Raw genomic sequence first — 24,340 nt, 5'->3', positions numbered from 1 at the left:
AGTAGGCATGCATCTGCAACGGCAATATCATCAGCCCTGTCTGATATGAATGGCGACCACATCTCCTTACTCGTGAGCGTATGTGGGATTTGCAGCTATGATGATGAGCTAAGCATATAGGTAATTGGGTGAAAAAGAAGAAATAGAAAAAACATAGCATATAAAAATGTACAACAAAGAATTACAAAAGCACAGGACAACCGTTGGAATGACCATTTGATTGGGTCGCAGAAAAAACATTGAAATTTGAGGAGAGATAAAGAATTAAAAAAAAATCTTTTCATGAGATTATACCTCATGTTAAATTTCCTCTAAAATTTGTATGGAAAGATACATTCCGAATTTTTATAGGGTTCGTCTCTCTTTGATTCAAAGGACTACTAGTCTATCAAACAAAAAGGCAAAGGCCCTCTTCGTTTTTGAATTAAAATGGCATATTTTTCAAACTGCTAAACGGTATATTTCGTGCGAAAACTTTCTATATGAAAGTTATTCTAAAATATAAGATTAATCTATTTTTCAAGTTTGTAATAATTAAAACTCAATTAATCACATGTTATTACCATATCATTTTACGTGAAACACTTAATCTTCATCTTCAGGAGATTCAAACATCACCAAACTCTACCTACGAGTTCGTAGTTAGGATTAAATTTTTTTTGGGATGGATAGGGTATGTAGGAAAATTTCATATAGAAATGAAATCCTCTAAAATTCATATGAATTTCATTTGAATAAAGGAGCCCGAATTAGGAGAGAACATTTGTAACAAACGGTCATATAAGAGAAAATAAACTCAGGGTTTTTTATGATTTCCCCAAATTTTTGTAACGAGATTCGATAAATTTCGAAAAAAAATGTGTCGAGCCGCGGCTAGGTGAAAATTCGCATACATTTCACATTGCCTTACGAACACAAACAAACCCTCCCGGCTTGTTTGGCAACTTGAGAGAAGAGGATTGGGAATTTACACGAGGGAATTGATGGTGAGATTAAGATGAGAATTTAATTTTTTATTACAGTCTCTTGTTTGGTAGAGGTGGTGGAAATTGATAGGGAGTTTAGTTGAAGATTAGATCATTAATGAAAACGGATGGCTGAGATTTGTTTAGCGAAGTAAATGAGAAATTCCCTCCCAATTACCTGCCCCTACCCAGATATTGAAAAAGAGGGAGTTCATTTCTCAATTCCCCATCTCTATCAAAAAAAATCCTATATCCTATAACCAAACAAAATGGTTAATATAGCATCATCCTCTGAAACTCCCAATCCCTCGTAAAACCCCCTCCAACCGTCCCAAAACCACACCAAACCACGCCACGCCCCCCTCCTCCGACTCTCCGGCCACCGCCCGCCGCCGGCCGCCCTAGCCGGCGCAAATGCCGGAGCCGCAGGCCATCCTCCCGCTCCGCGCGCTCCCGCCGGACGCGCCGCTCCCGCCCCCGCTCCCGGCGCCGTTCCACTCCCCGTCCACCCCCGCCGCCGCCACCGCCACCGCCACCGCCACGCCCGCCACCGCCACAGCCACGCCGGCCACGCCCCCCAACCCGCCCGCTCCCCCCGCCGCGCCGCCGCCCACCTTCTCCTCCTCGCGGCCCCCGCACCCATGGGAGATCGCCGCGCGCGCCTGGCTCGAGTCCTTCCCCGACGGCCGCCCGCCCACCGAGGCCGAGGTCGACGCCTACATCGACGTCCACCGCCCCGAGCTCCCCTCCCTCCCCCGCTCCCAGCTCCACCAGCGCCTCCTCGCCCTCCGCGGCGACCAGGTAACCCCCTTCTCCTCGTGTTACCCACGGGAGATTCGCACATTGCTTACGGGATTATCAGGTGTATCCATCGATTTTAAGTCAAATTGGATCGATTAGCTTGGGCACTTAACCATAATGGAGATTCTGGTAGCGTCTGGGTTGAGCAATTTTTTGTATCAGTCAAGTGGAGTCTGTTTGTGAATGTTCAGTTGCTTGATTGCTACTAGTCATGGAACAGGTCTGTCAAGTATTAATGTATGTTATCATGCTAGAAAGGCTGATGGACTTCAGCCCTTTGAAATGGATCTGTTCAGTGTTGATATGGCTGATTTGCCTTTCTGAATTGCAGAATAGCTGAACTGGGACAGATTGGAACTGTTAGAGCTAATTAAACATTTGAACTCTTTGCCTCTTTGGTTAACGATGTTTGTGAGCTTCCTAGGGTTTCTATCATGTAGAACTGCTGTTCGCCAGGCCTGTTGGATTTAGCTGTTTACCAGATTTTTCCAATTGATCACTGATTCAGACTGACATTTTATTTTCACCTATGCGTAGGTTTTAGATGCAGACCAAAGTGCTTTCCCGTATAGGTTCCAGCGGACTGATCTTTGGAAGCCTGTGTACAAGTGGTTGGAATCTCTTGAGCTAGAGTCGCTAGTTACATCAAAGGAGATATCGGAGTGGCTTACATCAAACCCACAGATAATGGACAGGTTGGTTGAGAAGCATTCAAAATATCATTTGATACACTACACCCAGAGGATGCACTTGAAGCTTCTGAAGAAGAGGGGGAAGATACCGAAGGTACATAATTTCTGATCCACTTTGATGGGGTAGTGCAAAAAAATGTTATATTTTCGCTCTATTTCCTAAAGGTGTTGCTAAGCAAAGGATAAAATATTTATGATTTTTTCATAAAGGCCTATCAAAAGTTAATTATATTTTCTAGTAGTTGGTATCTTCTTATTGCTGAATGTTCTACCCATATTTAGCACCCGAGTATTCTTCCTTTTTTCATTTTATCTCTGTTTCTATTATTATTAGCTTACGATAGCAATTGGAAAGAACCTATGGCACACCGATATGCAATATAGTTATATGGCTGTAATGATACAGTAGTTTCCCTAAAGCACCAATTTGGCAGTTCAGATGTATGTGTGTGTGTATTTAAAAGAAGGAAGTTGATAATGATGGGTAAGAGTTAAGTGCAGTCGATACCGCACATGTAAGATTAAACATTAGTCTGTAAGTAGGAAAAACTGTTCCAATGTTCCATAGAGCATAGCACAACTTCACAAACCATAACATTATGCACCTCAAAGAAATAGATATGTGCAGTAGTTTGTGTCTTTGGTGAGGGTGGTGGCAGACTGGTGGCTTGAGAATGGTAATTACAGTTAGACACTGGGCCTCAATTAGCGAGATTTTATGTCTATTGTACCATATATTTATATGCTATTTCTACATACAAAGATCTGGTTATATTGAGGTGTTGTTATGTCACTTTGGCGGAGCATTTGTCTATCATACTAAGGCTGAGTTCTTTCCCAAACTTTCCCAATTCACCTCCCTCGTTTTCCGCACGCACGCTTTTCAAACTGCTAAACGGTGTGTTTTTTGCAAAAATTTTCTATACGAAAGTTGCTTTAAAAAATCATATTATTCCACTTTTTTTAAAAAAAATAGTAAATAAATTAATCATAAGAAAATGCGTCGCTCCGTTTTATGTGCGCCCAACCTCACCTCCCGAACACAGCCTAAAGAATCCAGTCTCCTCCAAAGGAGCACCTATTATTATTTTACAATGAAGGAGCACTAGGTTTTTTTTTTTCAATTGGATTACTTCAGGGCTCAGGCAGTTGCTTTTCAAGGAATTATTTGAAGTAATTGTATCTCATGTAGCAATTTGATGCCAGTTTATTGCATAGACTCATGCACACTATATTGCAATCATTTTTCTATTTTCACAAGTGTCTCTTTTAAATATATCTTGCTACACCGTTGGTTCCTTGCAAATAATTATTTTGTCCTTGCTCTTACAATTCTTGAATTGGCATCTTTGTTGTCCCTTTTCTAAGATGCTAACTTTACATTATTTGCATTTGGTCAACAGAGTCTACAACTTTCTGCGGCTAGAGCCACGGTCCCAGCGAGTGCTTCTCCAGTTACCCCACAAGAAAGCACACCAACTGTGAGGAAATCTCTACCTCCAGTGACAGGTTATCCTTTCAATGATTTTGCATTTGTTTCTTGAAGTGACGTTTTCTCATGGTCTTCTAAATAATACAGCATCCTATTTGTTTTCCAGGTGTTAGTGCAAGCAGATTTGTGGGCGGCGATGCTCCTATAAGGGACAAGAAGATGTCACTATCCAAAAAAAAGGAAGCTTTCCTTAAATATGAACTGTACGTCACTCTTAGCTTAGCTAACCCTGGGTTATACCTCTGTTTGGTTTTTTTAATTGCTTGCACTAAAATATTAATAGTCGTGTTTCAGTTTGACAGACTTGCAGAATCAGTTGACCAGTGTGTTGTTAAAGAATCGCCGCACTGTTGCTATTAAAGAAACAGATTTTCAGAAGCCAGAGACTAATGTAAGTATGCAAGAAGGGGCTGCTACTGCAAGCACATCAACCCCTACAGAGGTGACGAAGATTTATTGCAACGAACAGCCAAACCAAGGAGCAGCAGACAATGAATTTGGCCAGAAGAGAAAAAGGAACCCTATAATTGTAACACCTGCTTGGTGTTATAGTGAAGCTACAACAGGTTTGTCCTTTCGCTTGGTGGAAAGATTAATCATCTGTTGTTCTATTTGATACAAGCTGAGAAGTACTACGTCCTATTGGTCCAACACATTTTCTGTGAAAGTTTGATTTGTTATTTTGTGACTATGCTTTCATATGTCCTACTGGCATACTGGGATGCACCTAGGAATTCTGGTGTGTTGCCATTTTCTTTTCACATGTTCATCCATGGCTACATAAATTGTATTGAAGCTCTGCATTTTCATCAGCTATATGATTGCAATATTTTATATTTGTTGCTAAAAAAAAATCTGTATCTACTTGTGGTGACAGGAACTTTGCAGCATGAGCAAAATTCTAGTTCACATAGCAATGGTGCAAGAAGTTATGATATTTGGAAGGGACATGTTAATCCATCGTTTCCACAAAGATCCATTAAGAAAAACATACTGTTCTGTCTAGAAGGGCGTGAAGCTGGTGCCAACTGGTCTCAAACTTGTTCAAATGGAGGTCACGCTGGAAGGAATTGTGAAAGATGGAGCCCCTTTCTTGAAGGTATGCTTTGTTTGTTCTCTAAATAATATTCCCTCCGTTTCAATTACTTGTTCTAGGATTCATTTTTTTTTACCAAAATAATTGTCATTCTCACATCTTAGTTAGGGAACAATGTAATTTGACACAGCTCCTTAGTTAGTGTGAGATTTGCTAGAATGAGAAGTAATCTGAAACAGAGAGATTGTATTATTCAGCACTCAGCAGTTCTCTGTTACTTTGAATCTGTAGTTGTAGTTTCCTTATTTTTAATATCATAATTGATTTTTGTTGATTATTTTTATTAGGATGGAATTCACCTGCGGTCCAGTTTGAAGGTCCTGCTGTACATGTCGTGAAACAAAGTTACCTATCTTGGTGTCCGACTTCATGTGCTTATACGTCAAGCGCTCCTTCTGCTCAGCCTCATGACAGGGTATGGATCTCAAATTAATTTGCATGGCACTATGAAGTCCAAAGAGTTGTCAGCTGGCAGTTTGCTCTGGTCTTCTTTTTGGTTATGCAATTTCATTTATTCTTTTGGTGTACATTTACATTGCATTCTCCATTATGCTTTTAAGTTTTAATTCAACACACTATTTTCTAATTTTTCTTCTAGTATGCTTCCATTGGAAAAGGTGAAAAAAACATACTGTCTACATCTACATAGCTTGGCAACTTTGACAGGTTGCTATATTGACATCATCTGGCTGGAGTTGTATGTATGTATGTTGTGATGTTGACAATATTAACAGTGCTAAAGTTTTATATTGGAAAATGCAGAGGTGGGGAAAATTATTTTTGGGTTGTAGTCTTGGATGCTTCCAGAATTGAAAAAACATTTCAAAATGTTGAATATCCGGTCTACCTTTTTCCTATATCTCATTGAGGCCATGAAGAACTCATATGCAGCTCACTTAGCATATTTTTGTTGGCTCTATACATGCATTTTCGTTTAATACCAAAGCAGAAAGCCAAAATCTCTTTGCGGAACTAAATTAACGTGATTGATCGTCTAGCTGTGCTTGATTATGATAATTTTTTTTTAATCTAACCTATTTATTTGTTTTCTATTGTAATGGCTCAGCAAGGTGTACGCAAAGTTCTTGATGTAAAGTTTCATCCAGAAGGGTTGCCTCAGCTTGTCTCTTGCTCTAATGAGGTTGGTAATAGAACTGTTCTTGGTGCATTATCTAGTCAATATTTTCTAGCAGAGAGCAGAAATCTTCGATCCGAAGAAGAGGCCTGGAAATGAGTGTGATATTCTTTCTGCGTATTTTGATGGTTACCTTTGGGACATCATTACAGTGTCTCCATAATTATTGGATTGATTTATTCATAAATCATAGTGCTATTCCATTAATTCAGGCACCGAATGAATTGTTGCTTTTCAATCTTCTTTCTGGAAGAGCTACTCAACTTAGAGGCCACAATACCAAGGTATGCTGAATGAGTAATTTGTATATTTACTAAATATTTTCTGGGATACTAAATCCATAAATACCTTTCCTCCTTTTTGCATTTTTGCTTAAAAAATATATATGCTATCCTACCTGTACCTGGGATAGAAAAAACTTTATAGAGTTTAAGTCCATGTTCATGGAAAATACAAATGATTTGTTTGTCAAATGTTCAACCATGTCTCTTCAATCCTTACATCATGTCTGTCTGCCCTGCATATGTACTTCAGTAATTAAGTGAATAATGATGTGGTACTACTGCAGCATAAGAAATTTACAGTTACAATAATCATGCACGTGCAACAAACATAGCTTTCAATTCACAGAGGCTGATTGTTTGAGAGTTTTTTTGTACTTATAGGTTTTTATTTGTTGCTTTTGCTATGCTGATTATTTTATTTTATTTCCTCAGATCCAGGCTACCGCATTTGCGGTGAAAGGAGCAAGCATAGTATCTTGTGGTTCTAATCTATTAAAGGTAACTCAAGACTTTTATTTTCTTTCTTCAGTTCTAATTGTTGCTGAAATAATTAGCAGGAAAACATTATGTTGATTTTTTTTTTCATATATGGACTATAGGTATGGGATTGCATTACAGGGTCTTGCCTCTATACCTTAGGTGGTGACGATCACAATTCAGTGGGACATACTCAAAAAATTAATGCTATGGCTGTTAATAAATGGCAATCCTGTAAGCTAATTCTTTTGTCAGCCTTTCTGTACTGCATCTAGTAGATTCCTACATCTGTTCTGTTTCCGTATGACAGGTGTTAGTTTTGAATTGTGAACTTTTCAAGTGATTGATCTGATAATACGTGGGAAAGAGGCAAAACCTTGACTTAATGGGTTGTATAGGCCAATTCATTCTACATTAGTACATTACAGTTAACAATGTGTTACTTAGCTCATCTTGGCACTTCACTGATTTGGTACCTTCCCTATGCCTGTATATAGTATTGTATTTTCTGCATACCCTCTTATACTATTGTTTTATGTGTTTCGGGATATCTATTATAAATAAAATGAATGATCACTGGGATAAAAAAATTTCTATTGGTGCCCTAAGTATTTTAGCTCTTTTGCTTTATATTTGTTACTGCGTGGAACTCTGCTTATTTGCTGTATTCCAAACCTTGTTCTGCTCCGTCAAATTCTTTATACATATCTATTTTTTATTTCTAGTTTCAGTAATATTAGTTCTCTAACACATCGCATGTTCATAGGTCTTGTTGTCACTAGTGGAGCAAAAGGTGATGGTAAGCTTCTACTGTGGAATGCTTTGAGAGGAGAACTCGCTTCTGATCTAAATTCAAACTTGAGGTAAACTGGAACTTTCCTTATTCCGTCATTTATTTGACTTTTGTTTAGTGTATGCTCTTCTTATCCCAGCCTACTCCTTTTGTCTAGCGTTGTGTCACTCCAATATTCATGCAGTGAAAAAGATGCGCGCGCTATGCGCTAATATGCACATAAGTATTTAAAGTGGTCGTATATTATTTTGAGTAAAATACAAGCTGTTTAACCACTTCTCACATGAGCTTGGAAACTAGCTCTTGGCAGTTTTGTCTATAAGGGTTAGTGAGCGAATGACACTAATGTACAATTGCACAGAACCTTATTGTTATTGAGCTGATTTTTTTTTAATTCAGCTTAATCAGGTCCTTGGCTACATAACTAGGTAGAATGCTTTTGTTGTGCAAAATATTGTATGTCATATTTTGCAATTATACTGTTCCCCACATATAATTGCCACGCACAGTGGAAAAACTTGCCTATCATACATTCATACTATAAAATATTATCTAGTTTATGTCTTTATGATCATTTTTGTTTAAGTGGTAACACCAGTTAAAGCTAAATGCATGAGGATTTTGAAATGTTTACTGCTATACTCATTATCTACGTATTCTCTACTAGGTAGCCTTGGGCAAAGGAAACTTCTTGGTTATCTTTATTTGTGATCCATTTATTTTTTTCATCCACTGTTAATTTTGTTTTTGCTCAATTATGCAATCTATTTATCGATAGGCGTGGTGCAAACTTAAAATGTCCCTGGTTTGCATGTCTCAACATATTATTTTTCCAGTTAAGCTTGCAAATTTCTAATTCATCTTAATGTAGCTGTCAAACCTTGTCAACTTCTGTGTTGATGTAGGTCCCAGGATATGGTCTATCCTTCAATTGATACAATGGAGTTCTGTAGTGAAAATCTTCTAGCATGTGGAAGTGATTGTGAATATGGAGGTTCAGCTGTGGTACAATTGTGGGATATTGAGTCTCCAGAATCGTACCTATCTTTCTCTGCCAGTGATTCTGTATGTACTTTTATTATTATTTTTGCTGAATGTTCTAGAGACTAGAGCTGAACACAGCATTAACACATTGTGTTTGCAGTATATTACTTCCCTTAAAACCAACCCTGCTGGCAACACCATTATCACAGGTTGTATTTTCTTTTCTGCTGTATTCAGTATACATCTATCACTGTCTCAGTATAGACTATTATATATATTGTTAGCTCCAATTTGCAGGTTCTGGTGATGGGACTATTGGTCTTTTTGATATCCGTGCTTGTTCTGCAATTAATCATTTGTCAGTGGGACCTGGTTGTGAGGTAGTCTCTTTACTGCTTTCTGTGGGTTACCAGATATATACTAGTGGGTTGTATCCTATTTTGAGTAATTTCTCTTGAATATTTGCTTTGATTTACGGGTGAGTGTGATGTTTGTTGTTTGCACTTTTACTAAAAGCTGATATTGCCGTAGCATATAATTGATTGATTGCTGAGTGGCTTGAATAATTATCTGATTATTCTGCACTATCTGAGTCCTCATTTATCCTTGCAATTTTTGTGCCTCAGTCCCTTTGGGATCCCCATTCAATGTAGTGAAAGAAAATTATCGCAACTTCAATTGTGTTGTTTGGGAATTCCTTTTCGCTCAACCAGCACAGGCCACAACTCTAAGCATTGAATTTTTCTTGTTGTTTAGTACATGGATTACTTCACACATCCCATGGATTTGGTACATTTGCACATAAGTTGTATTTGTTGGATGTTGTTGCATGGATCATCTGCACCTATCATTGGCTCATTCCTGAAAGTGTGTCTTTTAGTATTTCAATATCTTAATTTTACTGGCATATTTCTTCCCGGAGAATTGATATTAAATGCACTGCTGCTTTTAGGTCACATCTGTTTCATTTAGCAACTGTGGTACCTATTTTTCGGCTTCTAGCACATCAAACAACACACTGGTTTGGGACACAAGAATAGTTCCATTAAACCAAAGCAGGGATGTTTCACGAAGTAAAGACATGCGTTTTTTCCGGCCTTTGCATTGCCTGAGCCACGGCAAGCAGATGCCTACTGCAGAATATACAAGTCAACTGCCCGGGTAATCATCAAATTTAAGTGTCGAATTATTGCATCTAGTGATAATTTGTTGTTTAAAACAATGTTTATGGTTATGACCTTTGCGGGGCTCCCTATATTTATTTTGAGAATTAGTAGCTTAAATAGCATTTTATTGTCTATTTTGATGAACTCTTTATGAATTTTGAGAAAAAGTATATTCGTTGTTGCAGCCATGTTGATGAGGGTGATCAGGGGGTGAATGCGATGCAGTGGTTGCATAAAGAACCTGTACTTGTTACTGTAAGCGGTGATGGCAGGTGAGCAAACAATACAATGATGATATGCATAGCGACCATTTCTCACTCTATTTTTATCGTACTTACCAAAAGTGTTCAACTATCCACCTGCAGTGTTGGAATGTGGGATGTTACTTTAGGTCAACCTTGTGTCAGACATATCTTAACGCATAATCGATGTGCTAATGCGGTAAACTTTCCAATATTCTTCTGGGTAGTCCTTTAGCTTACTCTTGCAGATACTTCAATTTTGTCATTGTACGGATTTCAGGTTGCTGTTGCTCCTAATGACGAATACATTTCCACAGGGGGAAGTGACCAAAAAGTTGTGAGTTGCTTATTTCCCCCTTTACTAGTTTGTTACGATGCTCTGTGTTGCATGGCTATTTATGAAGATTATATTTAAACATTATAAGAAAATGGGAAACACAACACCAAAATTTTCTTGATATGGTTTACCAGGGATTGGCATAAGTCAAAAACTCAAGATTTACAATTCATAACTTATTGCATCAACTGAGATGAATTTTTGCCTTTATATATGCTACTGAAATCACATCAAATGTTTGTTGATTCTGATAAAAGTGTGACTGTTCACCTTGTTCTCTTTTTTTTTGCGGCTCTAGTTGTTCATGTTATTGGTTTTTGCAGGTTTTATATCATAGTAAAAGTGGGTGTGCCCACCTTAATTGGCGTCTCACATATCCTCTCCCAGGAAATGATTAATGTACTGCCATAATTTGTAGAATGAAATGTAAGTTATTCTTTTGTGCTTTCTGATGTTGTTGAACTTGCAATTAGCTGGTACAAAAACAGATAAGGGAACCATTAAAAAATAGCTAAAAGTGTAAGGATAAAAGGATTACTGTATGACAAGGCATTAAGGCAATAATTACATGGTTATGGTATCAATGCACACATTGTCTAGTGTCTACTGCTATTCATTTTTAAGCTTCGAACAATGGTGCTATCTTCACACACCAGACATAACTTACCGTAGACATCTAATGGACCAAATAAGAACTTGGAAAAAAAATCAAATTGGTGAAACGCCTTGTTTTATTGCGGAGAGACTTGGTGTTTTATCTTCATAAGAGATTGAGATGCTTCTGTTATTTCCTAGCGCGCGCTGCATACTTCTGTTCCTAACTTTTCTTATATGCACATCTTTTTCAGCTGAGGAATTATCTGCACTAGGTTGTTGAACCATAGTAGGAAGTCTGCTGCTCCAAATAGTACTTGAGCCAGGGCTGGTATTGAAGCCTCTGCTTGATGGACGACTGCAGCTTGTGTTGGGTCTTAATATAAATGAATTCTCATGCCTCCTTGCAAGTTGAGTCTGTACCTTTTTATTCTCCTGTAAAGAGAATCTTGATGAATTAAACAACAATTTGACTGATAATTTTCTGTATCACCAATCGATTAATAACTACTTACCCATTGCCTGTATTTTTCCTCTTCCTTTTCCTTCAGTGTTAGCATGTAGTCTTTCAGCATGGCCAATAGGGGAAGCTGCAAAACTGAATGTTAAAAAGTCTTGTTCAAGAAATTAAGGGACTTCTATCATTTGAAACCAAATAGTTGACATTTAATCCAACTTGTGTGGTTATTTAAATTTTTTTGCATGCGGCTATTCATAAAATGTTATTTTATTGGCAAAGTAAAATGTATCAATGCCAAAATACATAACAAATTAATTCACAAAGATTTGCTAACCAGCATTCTTATCAGAATATTATAGTTGAGTATACTATTATAAGCTATACACTGAATACTTCAAATACACCGCTATAAACTAGTGCATAACTGCATATTGTTTAGGTCTTGGTAAGACAAGGCCTTCTTTTTTGTCATAGAGCATAAGTTCAGGGTTATAATTATTTTATTCTTCATGAGCTGATTGATGTTGGTTGATTTGCTGTGGAAATTGGTATTGTACTCCTAGGAGCATGTACCTGTACTCCTGCTTATACCACTTATATTAGAGTATACTCAACTACTCAAGGTGGTAGAGTACTTAATTGGTTTGTTTTAAGTATATGCACTCTAGGAATATTAAAGAGGGTTCCAATATGCTACAGGTAATGATATCTTATTCATGTTATTGTGTGGATAGTCATATCTCCTGATGCAGAATACCATCATATCTTTGGGATTATATCTCTTCTCTTCCAGTAAAAAGCTTATCATTGTTGTTTCTCTCCGCATATGCAGCTTCCTAGAGGCATGCCACATGGGCCTTTGCTTGTGTGTCTTTGACAAGGTTGCTTCCACTAATATGAGGGCCACTTTACTAATTGTGATTTGCCAGAAGTTTTTTTTTGCTTTTCAGGAGTGAAATTAGAAGTAGAGAAGATTCTATTATCTAACACTATTTTGCTGTCATGCATCATATATGTGCTAAGGTTGATTTCGTACTTTAATGAAAGCTTCGGAAGAAATGTATACTAACATAGAAAGTTTTCGTAATGATTGTTCTTCTAAACTAGACATTGTTGTAATTTAATATGATTGTGCATGGTTGACAACTTGATATTATCAAATATTTACCTTATTAGGAAAATCATTTGCACATTACTTCCCAGTCTCAAGGAAGGTTTTCCTTTTAAGGAAACAACCTTGTTAGTTGTTACTTTTATAAATCGGTGCCAATAAAGGCATTGGTTATCCCAGTAAAAGATAATTCTGGCCATTTAGATTGGTTATGGTAACAAGTACATGGTGGCATACTGGCATATCAAACTTGTAAAACTGAAACAGTTTATGGAAGATTTCATATTAGAGTAACTTCTAAATCGAAATGTCTTATGAAGGATTTCATGTTTAGTAATTACGTTTTGAGTCAAAGGTTCACACCTCGTCGTAGTAGAAAGACCTTTTCCCTCTCTTGTTCCCAGATCTCTGTCTTTGCCATTAAGAGTTCTACCAGGCCTGCACTTTTATAGTTAATATAACATATATGCACTAACTTTTGACTCTATTAGGTAGCTTTTATACTTACCTGGGATTTTGTTCACAATGATTCTAGCACGCTCTGCACGCTTCAAATGCTTATGTGCTCCTCTGCTTATCGAATACCTTCTCTCATCCTGCATAAAACATTGTAGTTAGCTCAACATGATGTAGTCTTGGAATTTTGGTATGGCAGGAGGCAAGTACGGCACCCTGCTGTATTCTTCTAGCCATCTCTCTTCATCACATGAAGCCATCCATTTTTCAACCTTGTCCATTATTTCTTTACGACTTGTTGCCTCCTCTTTTACTTTGTATATATATTCATCCATTGTCTTTAGTAGATCATCATGGTCCACATCCCCTGTTCATATTTTTCGCAAGTACTGTTATTAGTCAATGTTGTAGAAAGTTCTTTGTACTTTAAGATTATAATGAAATCTAATTGGCATCACACACCTGACATTATCACATCCATTATTTTGTTCATCTCTGTCTGGTAAGGCATATCCATGTGTGACTTCTTGCAAATTTCCTTTATCTCGGTTTGCTTTATCATGAAGAGCTCTTTCATTTTGCTTGCCTTTAGATGGTCTAGTCGCTGAACTTCAGATTCGATCTGTTTCATGCAATAGTGGAATGAAACTACTATATGAGCTTTAGACAGTATATTCTTCAGTATTTCATTTTTTGGTTTGTTTACCTTCTGAATTGTCTCGAGTGTGAGGCTTCCTGGGCCTAGCATACTGCTTCCTGAAGTCATTGAATATATCTTAATTTCACCATATGGCCTGCGCTCTTCCATGTTAGTATCCAGAATATTCCATAATTTTGTCAATGCTTTCCCAAGGCTATGGAGCTGCATGTTAATGCCTACATTAGTGTAATATACATGGTACTGTAGCAGGGTCAGGCAGCTCGGCTTCCTGGCCTAATGCCCATGACATTTGTGCAAACATTTTATGTTCCTGCGACCGTTCATCGTATGCTTGTAAATTGTATTAATTGTAACCCTGAAATTTTGGTGTATATCTATTATATATTATTAAAACTGGGTGCAAAGGAGCCCCCATGCCTGCTAGTTCGAAGCAAATATAGCTGCGCAAACATGTGATACATTTTGCTAATTCTAAATTTCTAATTATTACATCGGTTCGGTGCATTATAGAAGTATTTGCAGAAGGATAAGAAATCACCTTGTCCATTCTCTGGTTCTTCTCTTCTTTAAGTTGCTGGACCATGGTGTTGAGCTTGTTAAGAATGTCATCACTGATGTTTTTTGTTTGTTGATCATTTGCGCCATCTAACAAGCTTGTGTGGACATTAGAGAGGATCTTTGAGGGATCCATCCCCATAATCTTTGCGTAGTTGTGAATGAGAACCTTGTACTCTTCAACTTTGCACAGGCGATCACTCTGGAGTAAATAAAATTCCAATAGGTAAATCAGATAACAGGGAGCCTGAATTGCTCTATATTTGACTCTAGAAGAATTCTTCTGTGCTTCTGGTACCTTTTCTCTTTTAAGCCTTTGCAGTTCACTTTGGTGCTCCTCGAGTTTCTTTAGTGACAGATCTTCTTGATTCACTGTGATGGCTTCATTCTCAGGGCGTCCTGCTATTTCAGAGGCAATTCTTTGTATCTCAGTTTGAACCTCTCTGAACTGCTTCAGTCTGGCTTCTTTTCTCATCTGCATTTCTTGCAGGGCTGGTGTGATGGAATTCAGCTGCTCCTTTAGCGTACCTGTCATTTTCTCAGGCTGCATAAAGAAATTTCAGGTCAGGTTCTTGCTGTTTTCTTCAATTTGATTATACAGTATGGTCTTTGAGATGAGAATGATACTCGGCCTGGGAATGATCTTTCTCCAAGAGAAAGAAGTAGGTTGGTAAATTCTGCCTCGGATTCAGCCAACGCTTGATGCAGTTGAATCCGAGACATATTTGCACTATTTACTTTTCTCCTATAAACTTCCTGGCATTCCTGCTCTATCTCTTGAAGTATTCTCTCTCTTTCATTTTCTTCTTGCCCAACTTCATCCCATATCATCTGAAATCGTTTGGAGTATGATAAGCCAAATAATCTTCAGCTGTCATGCTACAAAACTAGATGTTTTGAGAAAGAGGAATGTGTGCACCTTCAGTTCTTGAAGCAGGTAGGCACATGAGGACTCTGGCAGTGCTGCACAGGGAGCTTTTCCAGTCATCTTGAGTGATCCCATCTTCTGGAAATCCCAAGGCGAAGATTGCTGGGAGCAATTTAGTTGGATGCACTACTTGGTTAGGGGATGCATTGGAGCGCAGAGATGTGTGTAAGTAGTGAGTGTGTGGCAGAAAAAGCTGGGAAACACGTTGGTGCTGCGAGTGGCTTTAGATGCTGGATTTGCTTGCAAGACAAGTAGCACATACGTGGTTGGTGTCACCGAGCTGAAACACAAAGCCTGAAGCTTTGTGAAGAAGAGTCTTGACAGTTGCTTTGCTTTGTTGCTTCTTTATCTTTTCATTATTAGCCCCTATAGTTTCAAGAAGTTGAGCAGGTATGGTCTTTTCACGCATTGTCATATAGTATAATGTAATGGAAATGTTAAACAAAAAGATGAGGGTTCTAAGTCATTGTGATGGCTGCTCTTCATCTTCAGCAAATTGAATTCTGGAGACGTCCATCTGTGCTAGAGCTTGCAACTGAAGCCTGCAGACAAATGGGTGCTACTTTATTGGACGTGTGGATTGTACTGAGAACGAAACCCTACTTCGTGACCGCTTAAGGTAACAGATCAATTGCTTACTGGTAGGCAATTAACTGCAGGTTAAGAAATAAGAAGGTAATTCTCGTCTGCATGTGCCAGTTATTATTTATAGCCACAGGATATCAGCTTAAGTTGTTTACGGGAATTTCAGCTTAGGAGCAATTCGGCGTCTTGTGCATTCGCTAAGTCTAATGGCGTGGCTTTCATTCTCGTGTTGGTCTGTCACATCGCATTATGGGACTAATTAATATAAGATGTATAACAATGTCTTATCATCATATCGTCAAATAGCATTAAGGTGAAATAGCATAAATCATGAGAATAATATGTCAGTTGTGGGCTGCCCCGGCTATTTCAGGGTTTGCAAGTTGGGCAGTTGAGATTGGACACCCCAAGATCGCGAAAAGAATTTGCGCCAGTATAATTTGTTTTATGATTACCTTTAGCAAGCTCTTAAGATGAACTTTTGCTACCTTTAACCAGCACATGTTTTGGTGCTGAAATGGTAGTGGTTTTTGCTACATAATGTTGACATGGTAGCGAACTTAACAAATAAAAACAAAAAGGGGTAATTGTGTTCTTGTCCCTATTTACAACTGCAATTGTGATTTTACCCTTGTATTTTTAACTTTGTGATTTTACCCTCACTATTTTGAACTGAAGCTCAGGTATGCTCCTGTTCCGTTAGCAGGGCTTAATGGTGTTAACTGACAGGTAAAAGGACATCTATGCCCTTGCAGATTTGGCTTGTGAGGACTTTGTGTTTTGGCTGTGTTTCACGATTACAGTAGAAAACGGAGGTATGAACTTGCCCTGCATGCTTAATTATTTTAACAACGAAATCCAACTTTGTAACTACACAAGAAATGCGATTCTCCAGCATATGTTTAAAAAAAATCAAGGGATTTATTAATTAAGAAACACTATGGACCGAGGTATGAATTCAATGCCTCAATGCCTGACGTATGAACTTGCCCTGCATGTTTAATCATTTTAACAATCAAGGGATTTATGAATATGCAAACAAGAAACACTACTCTCATCTCTTTCTTTCAACAACAGAATAGCTTTGTTGGTCCTGTCCAGTTTAGGAACCAACCAATAGTCCAAGGCAGTAAGAAAAATAAAAACTAAAGGGGGAGTGACAAAGAAGAAAAAGTAAAAGACAATAAAACTCAAATGTTCCTCTCCTCCTCTCCTTGCTGTTCTTCTCCTCCTTGTCACCATCATGCCTCAGGCGAGCTCCTCGCGGCCATGCTAATGGAGGCAAGGCAGCCTAGCTAGCTACGCATATGCAGCAGTACGTATGTACTCGATCATCTGCTGTGCAGCGGTTCGGGCACTATAGCCGAGGCCGATGCCGACGAGCCCAGTGACCACCACGGCGGACGGCGACGGGCTAGCTCAGCTTGACATCGCCATTTCGCGCCGGCCCAGCCTGCTTCACCCCGCGCTCCTCCGCGACGACCGCGCGCTCCTCGCTCTCGCTAGCCCGCGTGTGCCGCCACCGCTCGCGAGGGTTAGGAATCGGGGACGGAGGTCGGAATGGGGTACGGGGATCGGGAGGAGTCAGCAGTGGCTTAGGTTGAAATTTTTGGGATAGAGATGTCTTTTTACATTTTGCAAGTCAATTTCTTATTTTCTTAAACTCATTTAATCTGAGTCCACCTAACAGACGTTAAACAGGGGCAAACAGACCATTCAACATCAAAAAGTGAGGGCAAAATCACAAAGTTTAAAAAGTAAGGGTAAAATCACAATTGCAAATAAAAGTAGGGGCAAGAATACAATTGCCCTAAACAAAAAAGTTTGTGAGAACACCATATCATCCTGCTACATTCCTCCTCCCTTCCCATCTCCATCTCCTGTGCAGCTAAGCCTGCTAATGGGTTGGATGGGAATGGGTCTAATGGATTGGTTTTCAATTTGGCTTCACTTGGTATGGGTGTAAACGGGTTGAGATAGCTAATGGATTGGATCGGCTTGGGTGAGGGATGGATGTGGGTTGGATTGGATTGGTTTTTGGACATAAGTTTTGGATTCAATTTGTAGGTTAGTCTTTTTTTTTCTCCCTTATAGTTGACTGTTTGGTTCCACATATAGATGGCCAAATAGGCTGCCTGGCCCGGCATGGCCCATGCACGACTAGGCCTGGGTTGAGGCTAGTCGGGCCAGTATGGCCTGACCAACACCCAGGCCAGGCTGGGACTGCCCATGGGCTGCACCCCTGGCCCAACAAGACTCGGGCTATGCCGGGCTGGCCCAAAGGCACGATAGCCCATCGTGCTTCTCTATTAAATAAGGATTTTTTTCTCCCTCATCTCTTTGGGCTATGTGGGCCGGGCCGTCAAGCCTCGGGCCATATGGCCATCTATAGTTCCACGTATCTGTCAATGCCTAGGTGCTTACTCTCTCTGTTTCATTAAAAAAAAACTTCTAAATTTAAATCTGGACATAGGGGGTGTGCTTGCACATATGGACTTCATATTATTGTCATTTCAACCAAAATCACCTTGGTTTTAAGTGATTCGGAGGGTGTCCGGCGTAAATAGTTGTTTCTATAATTTATTCATTTATGGGCATTGTGTGGACTCAGAAATTCAGATTGCCAATCTTATTAGACATTTGTGCCCGAGCAGCTAAGCAATTTTATTGCACAACATCACCATCCATGAGGAAGAGAAACACGATCGAGCCAAGCGATCGACCACTACCACACCTGATCGAAATGGTTGAAGAAGAAGAAAAAAAATAAAACCCAACTCGATCGACCGACCGATCACTCTTTCTCAGCTGCCAGCATTTTGACGATGAGGCATCAACTCATGCATCCTAATAATGATCCTTTCCCTTGTTTCATTCATCAGGAGGCGAGCGTGGTGGGGAGGCAGCTGTCGTGCACGCAGCTGAGCACGTCGCGGTAATCCCTCTCCACGGTGAAGGAGTCATACACCTTCCCATCGCTGCTCTTCTTGTACTCGAACAGCAGCGACGAGTGGTTGAACGCGGTGAGCTTGACGAACCCGAAGTCCCGGTCCCTGAAAACGCTCCACTTGGGGATCGCCGAGGTGTAGTCCGAGAGGTGGCTCCCGCCGCCGCCGGCGACGACGAAGATGGTGCCGTTCATGGTGCCGGAGTAGCGGCGCCTCTCGCCGGAGACGCACTGGCTCTGGTACATCGGGCACGTCCGCTCGTAGTTGTGGACGTGGCCGAAGAAGGCGACGTCGACGCGGTGGCGCTGCCACAGCCGCTGCAGGCTCTCCCTCCCTTCGGGCTCCTCGAAGGAGCCCTGGTCGGCGTACCACCAGTTGGAGGAGTAGCCCAGCACGCGGTGCGCCGCGAAGATGAGCCACGGCTGGTGCTTCCGGTCCACCGTCGACAGGCACTGCTCGATGAACTTGTACTGGTCGGTACCCTCCCTCCAGTCGTGCTCCGAGTCCGCGATGCAGAACCGGAACATCCCGTAGTCCACCTTGTACCTGTGTCGTGTTCGTGTATGCACCGACCAGTTCGACCCAAAAAGCTTAATCCGATAGAGCATATGATAGAAAAAAAAGTTTAAACTGATAAAGCATGATCGATAAACAATTTACACCAGCCAGTTCAACCAAAAAAAGTTTAAGCCGATGGAGCGATGATCAATATACAATTTACATATGTCGAGAATTTTGTGGTCTACTCATCATACGTAAAATCGCAATCAGTTTACACAAAAGCTTAAACTAATGAAGCGGGATTGGATAAACAATTTATCAGCCTCATCTTTTCACTTATGCTTATACTTATTAGCCAAAATTTAAATTTCCAACTTTAAATTTGAAGTTGATTTTAGGGTTTTTTTCATTGGAGTTTATTTTTCAGTTTTTACTTTTAGATCGCTAAGAACACGTATATAAAAGTTATATTCACAAATTAATTTTCTTTTGTAAATATACCATTTGACTTATTCACAGGCTTTTGTGGCCTCCTCAAACGTGAAATGAAATATATAGAAGTGGGCTACGAAACGTACCAGAAGTTGGCTCGATTCTCGGCCGGGTAGTAGTACATGGTCTCTGCCGGAACGCCGCACTCGCCGCCGGAGTCCTTGACGTCGAAGAACCCTCCGGTGTTGGGCCAGTCCCTCTCATGGTTACCGCTGCATCAATCGACACGAAAATGCCAAATGAATATGAACAAATGCCTGAACATTTGTTGAGTTTGTCTGAACATTGCACAATAACAGATACTAACCTTGCAATCATGTAGGGCTTCTTGGCGGTGATGGGGGCGACCTGGGCGGTGAACTGGTCCCACTGGGAGATGTAGCCATTGGCGTACGGAAGATCACCGATGTGGAAGACAATGTCGTAGTTGTCCAGATCCTCGACCAGCCTGTCCGTCGTGTTCAGAGATCCTGGCTGGTAGTTGGCGAACTCGTTTGATCCGTCTCTCTCCGCCTGAAATTGCATATATTCAGATCAATCAATTACGGTATTATTACACTATATATATAACAGCTGTGCAATTTGTCAAAATGCATGTCACATAAGAATTTATTCCGTTTTATATGGAGGAGTAGTAATTTCTGATTGATCTAGAGGCAAATGTTGATGAACGGTTTCTGAACATTCTTGCAGGCTTTGCTCCTTCGTCAGAAACGAAAATTTTCACCTTGCCCATGTCGCCGAAGACGATGATGCGTTGCAGCGAGTTCTGGCCAGGGAAGGGTGGCGCCCGGAAAGTGTATTGCTTGCCCCAGACAATTGATCCGTCAGAAAGTTCATGCCCAATCTTGTAGTAGTACCTGAAATCACATCATACGTACATACATACCACAGTTCTGAATATACAATTGTTCATCATGATTTCACATAATTAATTAACTCTTGCTGCTGCACTAATCACCTTGCAATGATCAAAGATTATTTTATAATAGTACATACAAAGGTTTCTTTTCCCTGGATAGAATAGAATATAAAAGCATAAAAAATATGCACGCTTTCCTAGCTCCTAAATAGTAATGTGATTTTTCATATACTTTCTACATATAATTTTTTAAAAGTATTATTGTAAATCATTTTCCAATTTTATAATAGTAAATTCATTCATTTGTATACTTAAATCATTCATCTATTTCAGCATTCCATACTATTCAGTCCTAAAGATCGAACATGCCACTTACTCTTTGTTGGGCCACAGGTCTCTCAGGAAAGCTGTGTGGATGAACCCGGGGTCTCTCCACCCAACAGTGCGTGCCGGCTCACCTGAAAAGCATACAAGCTCACTCACCTTTACAAATTTCTTTTTGTTGATCGTTTATTTTTGTACGGCTTAACCAATAATTCGTAGAAAGAAATGGAGCGGTGTGGTACATAATGTGATTATTTTTATTATTTATTGAAATTTTTAGTTTTAAATTTTAAAAATAAACTATCATAATACTTATTTCTAAAATCTAAATAATTTTTACCATGTCATCTCGTCTGGCATGCCACTCGTAGCAGACATGACAGCTTTATAATGTTATTGTCCATGGTAGCATGATGAAATAATATTACCACACCAGCCGAACCGATATGGCGAAATAACGATATCATGTTAGCTAGACCGGCATGACAGTATTGTTTCATCACGCTAATCTAGTTGGCGTGGCTAAAAGATTTTAGTTTGGAAATAAGTTTTGAGAGAGTTTTTCTTAGAAAAATTAAAAAGTTTCAGAGAGAGAGAGAGAGAGAGAGAAAATCTAAATATGCGTGCGTGCGTACCGCACATGCTGCCGCGGTTGAAGGTGAGCGTGCCGGCGGCGGTGCGGGTTGGAGCGGCGGCGCCGGCGACGACCATGCCCCACTCGACGAACGGGTACGCCTCGCTGATGTCGTAGCCGCTGGTCCATGTGACGGTCATCTCGTCGTACGACTTGCCCTGCGCCAGCCGAGGGTACACCGGCGCCTTGGGGTTCTTGAACGATATCGCCTCCGACACCGCCACCAGCTTAGGCTGCACATCAACAACAACGCCGTCGATTTCATCTCATTTCATCAGAGTTCTTCATTACATATATTGCGATTAATTGCATCAAGATTGATTAATTAGTTGCAGTTTTAATTAGTTTCTTTCTTAATTGGGTTAATCGATCATAATATCACGTACGTTTTCCAGGCCGCCGGTGAACAGGGCGAAGGAGAAGTCGTAGCGCTGGTTGATGAGCTGGAACCGGATGCTGCCCTTGCCCCAGTACACGTAGTTCGCCGAGTAGTTTGCGAATTGATACTGCATGCGCAAATCAATTGATTCGTTAATCATCCATAAACATGTTCATCATCAGTTCATATGTGCAGCAACCACTTGTTAAGATTCAGGTTCAGAGAAATTGCAGTTAATCCACCTTTATTGGTGCAGTGCAGAGCAGCGGCTCATCCGGGTATCTGGAAGGATTAGGGCAAGAACCCGAGCTGCACAAGTGACACAGATTTAACAGTTTAAACTAATTTCACGATCAAAATGTGTCCACTGATGAGTGAAGGAAACTAATTTCACGATCAAATGTGTCCACTGATGAGTAAAAGGAACTACTTTCACGATCAAAATGTGGAAATTTGAAAGGATTTTGTTGTAATTAGTAGTACATGAAATCGGCCGGAGAGAAGACAGCAATCCAGTCGTCAGCGGAAGGGTTTGCCCAGCCGTATTTCACCGTGACCCACTCTGTGTCTTCTCCCTGAAGAACATGTAGTGCATTCAGTATGCCAAATTGATTGATGTTGATGCAAATTTGAAACTCCTATACTTTTATCAAAATTTCACATGTTTAATTACCACTTCTTATTTAAACTTATTTATTGTTCATCGTCTTCTTTTTTTCAAGTAAGCTAGCTGTTACGGAGTAGAATATTATCACCGGTGGCTAGGGGCGGAGGCAGGCCTAGGGTAGCTAAGGCTTAAGCCCTTGAACTGCCTCCAAAAACTTGCTTAAATTTTGTTAATTCACCATATAGTATTTTTTTTTGAAAAATTAATACTTCATTAGTCGAGTTCTATATTTTTAGTCTTCTATAATTTTTTGACTCCGTCGCCGGTGACAGTCTGTACAGCAGACAAAAACTCCGAAGGGCCCAACTCGAAGAATTCATGCTCTATACTCTTTTCTCACTAAGCAACAGGTTACAGTAGGTAAAAAAAAGTTCCATGCTAAATGCTCGTTAATTAAAGAAACAAAGTCAAGGTGCGCCACCTCTGGTTAGTTCTTGCGTGACAGCATCAAATTAAAATGATCAAATTAAGTGTCTCCTACTTGCACACGCTGACCTTGATGCTTCATGCTAAGATGCCTTAATTTATTTTTTGCTAAGTGCTAAGATAAATCACAGAGAAAATAAACAGAAGTACCAAAAAAAATTTATAGTAAAATTTCCATATCTTTATATTTTTACTGGTTTAAAAATCAATACTGAAAAATAAACTACGATTGAGAAAAAAAAAACTCTATTTTACGGAATAAAAAATTAATGAAAACTTCTTCAACTCAACTTTAAGTTTTAAGATTTAAATTTTGGTTGTGGCCTATAAACCAACAACAAATTAAATGATGAGAGATACGGTTAGCCGTGATCTGTACTACAGTATACAACATACAATCTGCCGTTAGCTGTACATGCTGACAATAACTTTTTTTCTTAAGAAAAAAATAAACTTTTTTTTGTGCCCTACTAGGATAATAAATACTATTTGAACGGTAGGGGTTTGCATTTAAAATGCAAAAAACAACGTGCACCCGACCGTTCCCCCATCGCGTGAATTAACACACCACGACGAAATCTATGCTGTTCTGCATTTCTGCTCCGGTGGTCACTCGTGTCGTCTACCTGGCGATGGCGAATCCACCAACAGTCGCACAACTCAGATATTTTCACTTCTTGGTCAGCTACTTCAGTTAGCTAAACACACCACGCATGCATATGAAATGGGGATATAATATATAGGAGTAGATCGATTTGGATTAATCAGCTTAACATAATCTGCGTGATCTGAGTGCAAGAATTTCGCCAGATTCTCTGCTCCCCGGATCTATATATTTCAATTCAGGTCTCAAATTAAAACATTAATGATCTCTCTCTCTCTCTCTCTCTCTAACCGACCATGGCGGCGGCGGCGGTGGCGGGCGTGTACCTGGTCGCCGAGCAACGCCGGCGTGGCGCTGACGAACGCGGAGCCGTGGAGGTCGACGGTGGCCTTGTGGACGGCGATCTTCGACAGCGGCTGGAACCCTTCCAGCGACGACGACGGCCGCGACGCGCTCGCCGCCGCCAGCAGCATCGCCACCGCCATTGCCACGCCTCCTCCTCCTCCTCTCTTCCTACTAACCATGGCTAGCTTTCTACAGCTAGCTAATGCAATCTAACTACCTCTCCTGCTTCCCCAGAAGCTGGAATGGATGGATGATTCGCCATGGCCATGACCGTGTGGTGATCATCTTATACACGCACGGCAGGAAGCAGCTTCAGTGACAGGTGGGGCCCACTCGTATGGACC

At 40.1% G+C, this 24,340-nt stretch overlaps 3 protein-coding genes and 2 long non-coding RNA genes across 5 annotated transcripts; 3 read left to right on the top strand and 2 right to left on the bottom strand.

Moving 5' to 3' along the window:
- Positions 1-1,275: 1,275 nt before the first annotated feature.
- On the top strand, positions 1,276-11,585 carry LOC9272726 (uncharacterized). Its single transcript, XM_015794920.3, has 21 exons — positions 1,276-1,766; positions 2,304-2,552; positions 3,862-3,967; positions 4,057-4,153; positions 4,245-4,516; positions 4,828-5,049; positions 5,334-5,461; positions 6,113-6,187; positions 6,394-6,465; positions 6,898-6,963; positions 7,065-7,176; positions 7,709-7,805; positions 8,641-8,800; positions 8,880-8,928; positions 9,017-9,099; positions 9,672-9,880; positions 10,071-10,157; positions 10,251-10,326; positions 10,408-10,464; positions 10,788-10,890; positions 11,313-11,585. Exons 1-20 carry the CDS (start codon positions 1,380-1,382, stop codon positions 10,860-10,862), a joined length of 2,679 nt encoding a protein of 892 aa, XP_015650406.1. The 5' UTR covers positions 1,276-1,379; the 3' UTR covers positions 10,863-10,890; positions 11,313-11,585.
- LOC4346130 (65-kDa microtubule-associated protein 8) lies at positions 10,985-15,370 on the bottom strand. Its single transcript, XM_015794922.3, is given in 12 exon segments — positions 10,985-11,493; positions 11,574-11,648; positions 12,993-13,007; positions 13,009-13,067; positions 13,138-13,225; positions 13,301-13,452; positions 13,548-13,707; positions 13,792-13,947; positions 14,285-14,503; positions 14,600-14,845; positions 14,929-15,132; positions 15,221-15,370. Coding segments are annotated over 12 exon segments (1,779 nt in total). The 5' UTR covers positions 15,305-15,370; the 3' UTR covers positions 10,985-11,172.
- A 173-nt stretch (positions 15,371-15,543) lies between these two features.
- Positions 15,544-16,431, top strand: LOC136351440 (uncharacterized). Its single transcript, XR_010734543.1, has 2 exons — positions 15,544-15,848; positions 16,188-16,431. It is a non-coding gene; the product is annotated as an uncharacterized lncRNA (long non-coding RNA).
- A 2,032-nt stretch (positions 16,432-18,463) lies between these two features.
- LOC4346129 (nucleotide pyrophosphatase/phosphodiesterase) lies at positions 18,464-24,271 on the bottom strand. Its single transcript, XM_015795028.3, has 10 exons — positions 23,978-24,271; positions 22,438-22,529; positions 22,197-22,263; positions 21,962-22,081; positions 21,577-21,808; positions 20,994-21,075; positions 20,483-20,615; positions 20,063-20,268; positions 19,842-19,967; positions 18,464-19,308 (listed from the first exon to the last, which is right to left on the bottom strand). The coding sequence occupies exons 1-10, from the start codon at positions 24,173-24,175 to the stop codon at positions 18,693-18,695; spliced, it is 1,872 nt and encodes a 623-aa protein (XP_015650514.1). The 5' UTR covers positions 24,176-24,271; the 3' UTR covers positions 18,464-18,692.
- On the top strand, positions 20,169-20,608 carry LOC136351441 (uncharacterized). The gene is made up of 2 exons (XR_010734544.1): positions 20,169-20,302; positions 20,449-20,608. It is a non-coding gene; the product is annotated as an uncharacterized lncRNA (long non-coding RNA).
- Positions 24,272-24,340: the final 69 nt, after the last annotated feature.

This window comes from Oryza sativa, chromosome 8 (genome assembly GCF_034140825.1).
Source record: "Oryza sativa Japonica Group chromosome 8, ASM3414082v1".
Classification (NCBI taxonomy): domain Eukaryota; kingdom Viridiplantae; phylum Streptophyta; class Magnoliopsida; order Poales; family Poaceae; genus Oryza; species Oryza sativa.
The sequence above is the reverse complement of the archived record's forward strand: the minus strand, read 5'-3'. Positions and strand labels throughout refer to the sequence as shown.